Source organism: Corylus avellana, chromosome 6, assembly GCF_965113065.1.
Source record: "Corylus avellana chromosome 6, dhCorAvel1.hap1.2, whole genome shotgun sequence".
Classification (NCBI taxonomy): Eukaryota; Viridiplantae; Streptophyta; class Magnoliopsida; order Fagales; family Betulaceae; genus Corylus; species Corylus avellana.
Window position 1 is genome coordinate 24370872 of NC_142495.1, and position 12921 is coordinate 24383792.

The 12921-nt window shown below is 33.9% G+C and overlaps 1 protein-coding gene across 1 annotated transcript; it reads left to right on the plus strand.

The window, feature by feature from the left end:
- Window positions 1-9942: 9942 nt before the first annotated feature.
- On the plus strand, window positions 9943-11176 carry LOC132188330 (C2H2-type zinc finger family protein). The gene has a single exon (XM_059602752.2). The coding sequence runs from the start codon at window positions 10035-10037 to the stop codon at window positions 10965-10967; it is 933 nt and encodes a 310-aa protein (XP_059458735.2). The 5' UTR covers window positions 9943-10034; the 3' UTR covers window positions 10968-11176.
- The last annotated feature ends 1745 nt before the right edge of the window (window positions 11177-12921 follow it).

Sequence of the window (12921 nt, forward strand, 5' to 3'; positions counted from 1 at the left end):
CATCCGCATATATATGGATAGCGGTTAGTTGCAGTTAATAAATATCCACATGTAAGCTCTAGTTGGAAAAGGAGAAGAGGTTGGAGACGGTGGAGTTGGCAGAAGGGGTTGGGTTCAGCAAAGAGCATCATGGAGTGGTGGAAGTTGTACCAAGCACGCTCTTTAGGGTCTCTACCTTCTCTTTTTCTTTTCTTTTCTTTTTAATATATTTTTTTGGTATAATTACATACGTGGCATAATAACATAGAAAATATGATAGTTGGCAAGTCCTTTAAAAGCTGTATAGACTTATTTGTCATAATGCCAAAATTCGGACCTTTAATTGTCAAAATTAGAAACTCAAGCCCCTTGTTTGTTATGGGTACAAAATTTTAGGGACTTTTAGGGTAATTTTCCGAATTTAAATTTAAGATATTTTTTAAGTGCGTAGGGTAAAAGTTTAAGTTTTGATTATTCGTCTGTTCTAAATTAGAAGAACACAGTCTCTAAGAGGTAGCTCAATCAGCTGTGGACCACGCCTAATAGTACGGAGGTCACTAGTTCGAATCTCCCTTTTTCCTTCCCTTGTGTGAACATGTCAAAAAAAAAAAAAAAAATAGAAGAACACGGGGACGCAATTTTGATTATCATGTTCTAAGTTTTGATTTTCTTTTTGGTGATTTTAATTATGTGAAACATGTTTGTCAGTTTACAATGTCTCTGTTGTAGATCAACGTCATGTCGTTTGCAAGGTGTAAAGTACAAACAGCCCCTCTCTCTCTCTCTCTCTCTCTCTCTCTCTCTGTGTCTGAGTTAATGTCGTTACCACACGATAGCAAATTAGCAGGCATTAATGAAGTGGTTAATTGCAGTGTAATAGGCGTTAAACCAAAGAAATTAATTGTTCACCCAGATCTGACTCTTCTCGGCTTCTTACATGACACCACTGATCCAATCTCTACTCTATATATGTTTATGTGACACTTGACCACTTTAACTACTACCCATTACAAATAAACCTTTCATTTAGCAATTGAGGTTAAAATGGATGGAAAAACTAGTCACTCTACCCCCTCCAACTTCCACACATGACTATTTTTGAATCTTTTTTAGCACATTTCCAGCAGCTTCTTCTTTATTTTCCTTACATTTAAAGATCTAAACTACTTTCTATTTTTCTATGTCAAAATACACCCAAATAGCTTCTCTTAATCATTCTCTATATCATTAAAATATTTATTTATTTTAATTATATTATACATATGAGAGGAGAGAGAATCATGAGAGGAGAGAGGAGAGAGGAGAGAGTAGAGAAGAGAGAGAAACGTTCTTTTATTTATTATTATTTTAATAATCATAATGATTGCAATAGTGGAACCTTATACTTTGGGTTCCACTGTAGCGATCCTCATGGTTGAGGCTCATTTAGGGAGGCTTTTTTGCGATTTTTTGGGCATATTCCCTACACATAGTGAATAGACTTCCTTATAGGGAGTCTGCTGAAAATGTTCAATGCCCTTAAGATTATTAGAAAATAAGCGAAACAAAAACAAAACAATTGAAAAAAATAAGGGGTAGAACGGCTTAATTGGAATGGAGCCAAATGTCACTTTTTAAAATTTAGTAGTACTCTAAGTGCAAAAGTGGTGGTAACGGGGTAAAGCATATATTTTTCCATATAAAACGTAATTATAAATAGGGGTAACTTCACTTTATACTCCTGAATTACCAAGCGATTTGAAAAGTCCCCTTCTCCTCCCTAAACTTCAAAACCTCTCAATTTAGACCCTGAACTTTCAATTGCAATCAATTTGAACTCGTCTGTTAGATTTTAAACGTTAAAAATGAGATAATGACGCCTATACCCCTGACTTTTTTTATAAAATTTTAAATTTACCCTTAATTCTAAATTAAAAAAAGTTTTTTAAAAAACATATTTTGATATTTTTAGAGGTAAATCAGGGAAGTTAACGGTTAAATCTGACGGAATGGTTCAAATTAACTGCAATTGAAAGTTTAGGGGTCTAAATTGAGAGGTTTTAAAGTTTGGAGAACTTCTTAAGTCGCGTGGTAATTCAAGAGTTTAAACTGAAATTATTCCTTATAAATAACTATAATTTTTATTGTTGGTGATTAGAAGATGTATTAAAAGGAGTGTTGAGATGCAATCTTAGGTGGAGTAGTAGTAGGCATCATGTCCTTATCCATTGAAAGCAAAATAAAAATAAAAATAAATAAATAGAGTTAATTAAAGAATATATAAAAAAAAGAAGACATATCATTTTAATTAGTAATAACAACTCATACGTATCAACACCACTCACTCCTCAGTAGCTGGCTACTACCACCTTGCACCCTCAGCACTAATTTCATATTGAAATAATTCCCATTAAGGAATATGACAGCTGTCAACCCCCCCCCAAGATGTTTCTATTTCACCCACTCGTTTCATATTTCTCATTTATTTCCCATTCAACTTCTCAATTTCAGAAAATGATCTCCGTCTATAACATGTATGTTGAGAGAAAAACGTTTTTTTTTTTTATAAACTATGAAACAAAAAGTGTTTTTTCCGTCATTATAGCTGTTATTATTATAAGAAAAATATTTGGGATATTACAAATTTTACTATAATTCTTTACAAATTCAGATGCCAGCCTACCATAATAATATATTTTATTATAAATTATAATATATATATATAATAATGATATTTTCTTTGTTATCTTTCTTACTTGGGGTTTGTTTGAGATTGCATTTGAGAAACTGAACTTTTAAGTCAAAAAGAGCTTTTGGACAAAAGCTTCATTTTTAAGCTTTTGCCAAAAATACGTTTTAACTATTTTTAGACTTTTTAAACTCTTAAAAGCGCTTTTAATTTTTTTATCAAACGAATATTTTTTCTTTTCAAATATTAAAAACACTTCTAAATTTCTTAAATACAACTTCAAATAAACTCTTACCGGCTACGGTCATTTCAGTAGCAAGTCAAGGTCACGTAAGTTGTAACGCTGGCTCTCAGCCGACTTTTGTAGATTAGTTATTTAATTCTTGTCCTTTTCTCCTTATCAATTTTATTTTTGTTTTATTCTCATTCTACGTACATCTGTCTATTTTTATTTTTTATTTTTTTATTTTCCATTTAACTTCACTTGCAAGTCAGCTCACGTAAGATGTGTTGCTTCTGCACAATTATTATTTTGATTCACGTTTTCTAAAATTAAAAAAAAAAAAAAAAAAAAAAACCCGTTTTTCAGTATTTTAGAATTATTATAAACAAATATACCTTAAAGAAAGAGCCTTTGACAAATCCTCCACTCCGCAATTCTCTCGATCACTTTAGAAAACGAAAAACTTAAAAATAAAAATGTCAACAAGATGTGAGGCTTACACGGCCCCTAATTTGTTTATATTTTTTTTCATATTCTCTTATAAATTTAATAAATCAACCATTATATTCATAGGATCCGTCATTGATTTATGTAAGGTCCACATAAGTTTATAAATCTAATGGTTGATTTGTGAGAAATATGGACAAAATATGACACAAATTTCTTCCAAACTAATTTGGAGGAAATTTCATTCAACCTACCCATTCAACATTTTTGGGTTTCTAAAAAATTAATTTTTAAATTTTTAAATTAGTAAAATGACAATAAATGGCGTTAAAATATTAAAGAAAACATGTGAAAGATGACACTTGACACTTATTAAATTAGGTTTGAAAGAAATTTTCTTTAAACCAGTTTTGAAGAAATTTCTGTCTAATAAAATATTGAGACCAATAATTTTTCGGTATAAAAAGATGTGTTTTCTATAAGAAGTGTAGGCCAGGATATGGGCCCTTTTGTATACCTAAAATAGACCATATGATCCATTAGATCTACCATTTGATTAACCAATAATGTTAAAAAGGGGCTCAATCACTCCATCGGTCCCCAACTTATATGAGTTAAAGAAAGCAGGCAAAAAGATAACTCTTACCCAAATGGGCAACCCCACGATCGACTTTGACCAAATTGTGGTTCAATTTACATAAATATCACATTCTAATATTAATAAAGAGAAAATGCACTTTACTCCCAACCTGCTACCCTTTAGCATTTAAACCATTAAATTTTATAATGTGACATTTGACCCTCTCTAATTATCACATCGTTGCAAATAGTACTTGATTGTTAATATTTGATGTTAACTTGACTTTAACCTCCCAAAATACCATTAAAAAATATTTGTAAAAAAGAGAAACGTCACTTCCAACTTTCGCCCCTCCGGGCCCCCCCAATGTATCACGGATTTTGCAAAGTTGATCGAGGTCAAAAGTTACAATGTGGGTATTCTATTTTCATCCCTTTTTAATTTCACCCCTATTGTTAGAATTTTAAGTTAACTCAAACAGCTAACAAGTTAAATGTTTCTTATACCTTTGTAAAGTATATAAAAATACAAAGTTTCCTTTAATTATTATTTTTTTTAAAAAGTAAAACAATACAAAAAAGACCAGAACATAAAATGTTCACTTTTTTATTTAAAAAAATTAAAAAATTAAAAACAGGGGCATTTTGGTCATCTTGGCACTTGTAAATCCTAACGGGTGGGTGTAATTAAAATGGGCTGAAAAATTGAATACCTACGTTGCAACTTTTAATTCGAGGTTAATATTGCAAAACTCCTGATATATCGGGATCTAAGTGAAATTTTTCCTTTTTTTTTTTTTTAATCAAAGGTGGCTAAACCACCCAAAAATACACAAAAAGGGTGTGTCAAGGGGTCCTAAAAGGGTGGTAGTATAGGGAGGTAAGTGTTTTTTTTCCTTCTTCTTCTTCTTCTCTTGGCTGGGTGATCACCAATTAGAGAAATTTACCAGCAACGTTATGGTTAGATTGCAATTTTTATTGAAGCTAGGTGTGAGATTAACTCAGAGCTGTAGAAGCATTATATATATATAATAAAAAAACTGTAGAATGCATTGGATGGAGTATGATTGAGGGGATTCCTTTACAATCTGTTGTAAGCTTAATTTATTATATATAGGGGTTTTGGTTTTGCTTAGTTGCAACAAACATGCCATATTGAGTGGCTCACAAGCTACTGAATCGAGAGAGAGAGAGAGAGAGAGAGAGAGATTATGGATGACTTGCGAAGTAGAAAATAGTATAATATTGGAAAGTTGGTTACATGCATTGAGTGGCATAGTCGTGAATATATAGTGCAAAGAAATAGTTTGAAGGTAGGTAGCTATTAAGGTTGGGATCAGATGATACGAGACAGTTTTGGATATAATTTTCTTTTTTTTTTAAAAAAAGAAAATATATAGAAGGAAGGATATGGCTTGTCTTGTGGTGAAGCTGGAGAGATGTGATGAGGAGAGGAAGGCATGACGATGGGATCCTTTGCTTCCCCAAATTCCAACTTTCTAACGTGCCCGCACACAACCAATAATATATAATTCTTCACGCCAAGAACTTGCATGCCCCCCTTAACTCATCATTGACTCACCACAATTAACAAATCCCCACCATTAATCCCATCATCCATCACCGGCCATCATGCATCATGCATCATGCCCACTCTCAATATATAATATATTGGATCACATATATAATCTGGCCTATTCAACATTTGCTTATGGTAATAATTGTAACTTCTACATCAGCATTGATGGATGTAATGCGGCCAATGCATGCTTCCCCAACTACATAGCTCCATTAATATAATTTTTAGCTGTACTTTTTGTCGCTAATACAAATCCTTCGTAGTCCCTTAATATAAGAGAAATGTTACTCAGTATTTTTTTGATGTTCATCTCTAAGCATTCTCTTTGTTGTCTTATGTCAAGAGATGGATAACAGAGATTACTAAATAGCGTTTCTCGTATTATAGTGTTAGTGCCAATACAAACATTTGTTTTATCAATGGAACATCAATCCCAATTTATAATAGATTCGATACACTGAATTATTTTTTAAAGGATAAAAAGAAGAAGCAAAAATAGCATTATACTCATAGGCCTAAGCTTAGCTCTTCAACCCTACTATTAAAATAAAGTTATAGTTTTCTGTATGCATGATGAAATACATAATGTTGACGTGGAACGTACGATAATATTCAGTCCTTTTTTCGGCCTTTTGACTAATATAAAATAAAATATAACTCAACAATTCAGCTTTCTTTAAAAAAATAAAAAAAATAAATTAAAAAAATGGATTGATAATGTCAATGAAACTAAATAGAAGTTAAGCTCTCTCCTAGCTAGTACATTAATTAATTAAACTACAAATGAGTTGTGTTAAAAATTGATATGTTTTAAAAATAAGGTAAAAATTAACAATTGATTTGGTGGGCCAATTTGAAAGAAAAAAAAAAAAAAAGTGTTAAATGCTAAGTCCATGTTTGTTTGGTAAAATTTTGATGAGTATTTCTTAAAAAAAAAAAAAAACAAAATAAAAATTGAGCAGTAGTTTTTCACAAAATAAAAGAAAAAATAAAAAACCTGATGTAGTTATACTCCATCATAGTGGTCGCCTAGCAGCACCAACTATGGTGGTAATCTTCTCGTGGCCACAGCTATCATGGGTTAGGCGGCCACCACAGGCTACGTATAATTACGATCACACTACAAAAAATCTTTTGATTAGTAACGACACTTTAGTAACATGTCAATAGGCTTGACATGTTACTAACATTTAGTAACGTGCGCGGCGTGTTACTAATTTGGATGTTGTTAAAAGACATTTAGCAACGTGTCAATTTTTGACACGTTACCATTAGTAATGTGTCAAAGTTAACACATTACTAAAATTTTTCAATTTTTTAATTAATTAATTAATTAATTAATTATTTTTTTAAGCTTTCAATTTAGTAACGTGTCACAAATTGATACGTTACTAAATGGTAACGTGGCAAAAAGTAATGAACAGTAGACACGTTACAAATCATGTAGTTTTTTGTAGTACCACGTCAGTCTCCACATCATAGTAGCAAGTAAATGACGAATTAGGGTTCCTAATTTTGTAATATTTTACTCTCGTCTAGGAGTGGTTTGCTGTTATCATAGTGAAGAAGTAAAAGCAATGTTATGGCATGATGTTGATTTATAGCATTCTTTTAGCCTTTCTTAAAACTAAAACCACCCATTATATGTAGTCAAAGGGGGGAAACTTCGTATATGTATGTGCCCACCATGGACTTTGTTATGGCAATTCTGGCCACCTCTATATATATTGATTGTGCAACTGCTGCAGGTAAACAGTTGAATTAATAGCACTAAATTGTCCATTTCACATAAATGAGATAATTAAATTTTGGTTGCCCACATCTATACGCTACCTCTCTTGAAATGAACCTACATTTTTAGTTGCTTTGCTTTCTTTTCACAATAATATTATTGCCCATTTAAATTTATATATACTAGCTATATTTTCCTGATCGAGGTGATTATTATACATTTATATAATTAGGGTTGGCTCAACGACGACCCACAAATTCGATACAAACCCAACATAAAATTAGCAGATTAAGGTTAAAAAATTTGACCATTTTAATTAAATGAGTTGGATTTATTATCGATGCCCATCCATGCATGTGATTCAATCAGATAATGAACCCCCAATGATTGATTTGGAATAAATTATGCCCCCAATTATTTGATATCAAGGTAGTGATTAATTTGGATATTCCAGATGTGACTACAATAACTAATGAAATTAGATGGATGGGGTGGGTCAACAGCACATGAACTGATTGATTAGGGAGTAGTATGCACATTGTATAATAATGGATTATGTAACACTCACATAGATACTTATAATCCAAATTTTTTGGGGTTTTCTTCCTTAAATCCTAGAAATTATGTTAATTAATTTTTGTGAAGGGTATTGTTTATAAATGAAGTAAAAGAAAGCTAGAATGTACATTTGGTATGATTGGATGTCACATGCATGGAAATGGGATAATTTGCACTGTCCTAACACAAGATGCCGTTCAAGCAACAAACAATATATACCTTACTTTTCATTTGTAAACGACCCCTCTCCTTCTATCTCCATCTTATATAAATATTTTCATGCATTTATATTGTCAAAAATGTGTAGAAACTAGAGGGAACCCTCCATCAAAAATCAAGAACAATGACGTTTTTTTTTTTTTTTTTTTTTTTTAAAAAAAAAATCAATTATGAAAAATATATCTCAATGATAAGGATATATACTACGAGTCCATCTGACCCTGTAATTCGCTGGACAAAAGTGAGATTTTAAAGGCTAAACAGTGATTTTAAAGATCAAATCGCAATTTTAGCAAACATTTAATTTTGTTTAATTTGAAATCACTATTTTTTAAATCATACATTTTGAAATCGCAAATTCAAACCGAGCCTACACCTTTTGCTAAAATCCTCTTACAGGATCATGCGGCAATCCACAAGAATGTTGTAAGAAATTAAGCAACAAAATTCGACACATAAATTTAATTATTTAATGACTGATTATAAGAATCTTATAGTAATTAAAAACTGTAACTTTCCGAGCATTAGTGTAAGCTAATGTCGTTATAGCTCAAATTAACTTAAAAGTTAATCCAAATCGTTTACTATTTATTTAATACTAAAAAGGTCAATCGAGTATTTTTCTTGCCAACTTGGCCTGTACAGAAAAAGGGCACAAGAGTTCCATGGAATGGGTGGCGGTGCAACCACGACAGCATACACATTTGAAAGGCGGAAAATTATTTAAAAAAAAAAAAAAAATGAAAAGAGAAAAAAAAGGAATATGCCTTCCGGATACGAGTACTGTAGTAAAACACGACCTTAATCGATGTCGTAAAATCCGAGTTTATTAGGACATATTTAAAAAAAAAAAAACCAGAAGAGATCGAAATGAGAGGTAAAAGGAAAGGAGAGGAGCGCCGCAGATTCCGCTGTGCCAAGCTTGCACTCCAATCATCTCTTACAGAATCGTTGAGGCAAAGTAATGGGCTTTGCTTGCTTGCTTGCTTCCTTCCCTTATTATACCAATCCCAATCTCTCTCTCTCTCTCTCTGCAAATATAGTATATATGCAGTGATGTATATCTGCCTCTAATTTGTACTACTTTATTTTCTGCAAGAAAACGTCTGTGTAAATATAAATTAATATATATAAAAAAATAAAATAAAATCTCCTGTTATTTGTGCTTCAAGTCCCAAGTTTTCTTTTAATTAATAATATAGCCAAAAACATGCCCTCTTTGTAACAAACAATTAAACACACTTAAAATTACGAAAACAGTTTTAGGCATTAATTAATTAATTAATTAACAACCATAATTAAAGTTGTTATCATGCCTCTTCTATTGAGGAACGAAATGAAAAATATTGAGATTAGAATCTGGAAACATGCAATTTTTTTAAAATTTAAAATAAAAATGGGGTGAAATCATTAATAGTGTAACACGTGAAAACGTGATGAACGGCGTAAAGAGAAAGAGGTGGGGGGGATACGCGGGAGAGAAGCGCGTGGGGGGAGAGGAGGGGGGCAGCACGCTCACAAGGTGCAACTAAGCTTTTGGTGGGGGCCGGTGGTTTTCGATTGGTGAAGTGCGTTGGCAAAGTGTGAGAAAGAGAGTGTGAAACGGACTCCATACGTTTAACAGCCTCTCCAATCTCTCTCCCATCCAAACTGTTTCTCTCTCTCTCTCTCTAATTTTTTGCCTATTTTTAGTTTTACTTGGTTTGTTTTTAGTTAATTTCCTCCCAAGTTTATATTTGTCTAAATCTCTATTTGCCAATGACTCTCCCCACTAAAAATACCAAAATGTCCTCCTTTTCTTTTTCCCTTCCAATTACCCTACTATATATACATACTACTTTTAAGAGGCTAATTCACACTTACTGTTCTATTGGGGTGCCTTTTGACTCCAAACATTTATATCCTTCTCTTTCTTCCTTCCTTCCTTCACTCTATATATTCATTCAATCCCACTCATCTCCTTCTCTCCCGGCCTCTTGCTTCCTCCCTACCCCTCAACTTCTTTTTCTCTCTTTCTTTGTGGTGGTGGTGGTGGGGGAGGAGGAGGAACATGGAAACTCAAGAGGAAGTCACCCACATCGTCAAAGGGAAACGAACCAAGCGCCAACGGCCGCAATCTCCCATCCCGTTTGCCATGATTGCTAGCAATTCGCCAAGCGGAGACGGATATGGAGACGGGGGAGGAGGCTCCGGGTTCATTGACATAATTGATAACAATACCAACTTGTCACCCACTTCGACTGATCAAAGCACTGAGGAGGAGGAGGACATGGCCAATTGCCTAATTCTTCTAGCTCAAGGCCAATCCCGGGAGTCGCCGAAGCAAGCCGAGGAGAATCACGGCGGAGGAGGTGTTTATAAGATTAATAGCCGGAGGTTTTTAGAGGCGGCGGCGGCCGGGAAGGCGGGGTATTGTGTTTACGAGTGCAAAACCTGTAGCAGGACTTTTCCTTCCTTCCAAGCACTTGGTGGGCACAGGGCTAGTCACAAGAAGCCCAAGGCCATGGCAGCGGAGGAGAAGACCAAGCAATTCTTGTTATCCTCCGACGACGAAGAAGCGCAGTTCATCAAGAAGAATCACGACATCTCTTCGCTTTCTCTCCAACTGAGTAGTAGAGGTTTGTGCGGCAATAGCAGGTCCAAGGTTCACGAGTGCTCCGTCTGCGGCGCCGAATTCACGTCCGGCCAGGCCTTGGGCGGCCACATGAGGCGGCACAGGGCGCCTCTAGCGACCAACACAGCTTTGTCGTTGATTCCTCCCATGGCCATGGAGCCTGATCATCAGGAACCCAAGAAGCCAAGACACGTTCTTTCCTTAGATTTGGATCTCAACCTCCCGGCGCCGGAAGACGATCACCGGGAACCCAAATTCCCATTTGCAACAAAACAACAACAACAACCAAAGCAGCAGCAGCAACAACAACAACAACAGCAATCACCTCTTGTCTTCTCCGCCCCGACTTTGGTGGACTGTCACTACTAAAACAAAGGGTCAGAATTTTTTATTTTTTTTTTCTTCTTTTTTTCCAGTGTGTTTCCACCGTTTATCTTCTGCGGTTGATCACGAGACTGATTTGATGCGAATTACCATAATCGTTTTCTTTTCTTTTTCTTTTTCTTTTTTCTTCTTTCTTCTTCATATTTAGCATTCACAAACTGTAAGATTCTTTCAATTCTTTTTCCATATCTTGAGCAGAAGTTTCATGGACTTACAAATTCTTTGTTAAAGCAAGTTGTGTATTCAGAAAGAAAGAAAGAGCTGCTATAATTCATGGAAAGTGCGTGATCGGCATCTTTTCATCTTCTTTTTTATTGGGTTTTTGTTCTTTTTGAGTGGAGAATGTGACAAAACACTCTCACACAAAAAAAAAAAAAAAAAAAAAAAAATTCAGGCATGGGGTTGGATGTTAGGCTTGGGTGTCATCACCACTCAGTACCACCTCAACCAAAAGTCTTTGGTTTAGGTTTCATTGTTTCATTTACAAGAAACCCTCTCCCTCTCTCTCTCTCTCTCTCTCTCTCTCTTAGAAACACACAATAAGGAAGGGAGGGGAGGGGAGGGGAAGGGGAAGGCAGTGACAAGAATAGAATAAAAGCATAGAAAGCCACTAAGTAACTGCAATTCCCACATGAATCCACCACTTGTCCTTTTTCTCTTTCTATAACAAAAGTTGTATTAAAAAATTGTTCTTGTTCAGCTATTTTTGTTCTTCTCTTTGCTTGGTCCACCTCCTTGTTAGTTAACAGCCTACTCAATACACCTAAGCAACATCTGCTCTGATCCACCACTTCATCACCCACTCTTTTTTTTTTTTCTTTTTTCTTTTTTTTTCTTTAAATGCCTCCCTCCAATGCTTTCTCAACTTAACTCCCATCCCACTTCAATATTCACCTAGCTAGCTAGCTACTATGTGAATTACTTACCCTACACCAAATCTTAATTAATTAATTCCCATAGATTTGTTATATATATATATATATATATATATATATATATATTAATTAAGAAAAAGAAGTATGTACCAAACCTGGCCTGGTCCTTGTTTTGTGGCATTGTACCTTAATCATGATTAGCTGTTGTTGAGTAAGTGTAGGTGTCTGTCTACCTCACATAGAGAGATAGAGAGAGAGAGAGAGAGAGAGAGGCAATTTGTGAGGTTGCCAAGTTGAGGAGAGTGTACTAAATTGGGAGTTTAGTCAATTTCTTTTAGCTAATTATTAAGAGATGCAACTTGGGAGGTTACAGACTATATATCAAACTGCCAAGTTCGGCAGTAATGCTAACTCTGGCAGTTTGGCAAATTTTATCGGGTACTTTAAATATTTAATAATATATAGGATAAATTAATTTCTTTAATCCAATATAATACGGGATAAAAAGGTAAATGATAATGTCATTCTATATCATGCTATTTTGTAGGCTGATATAGAAGTTGAGCTTAGTAAGGCTTGCTTGGCAAGATAAGTAGTGGTGATCTAGAGTAATACTATTTATTAAACTCTTTCACAATTGTCGTAAGCCGTTGGATCTACACTCGTTAAAAAAAAAAAAAAAAAATGTTGTATAGAAATTGTATACTAAAACAAGTAGATTAAAGTCATTTTTTTTTTTTTTTTAAGTGTGTTGAGTATCACTTATTAAGAGAGAATTTAAGTCCAATTTTCAGGAAAAAAAAAATGTTAGAATATTAATTAGAATTTTATTTCTTATCAGTTAAAAGCTATTTACAGGTCAAATCGGATCCTTTATTAAAGCTTATTGAGTAAATATTGCATTTACTAAATGAAGAGAGACCTGATAAGAATTACATAGCTTTGACCCAAAAGCAAATTAAGGATTGATTATCTCATAAAGAAATGTATTAATTTCTATAATTATTGTCGATCCTCCATGGGAGATATATAAGTTGTGATGTGGCGTTTTCAATATATATATA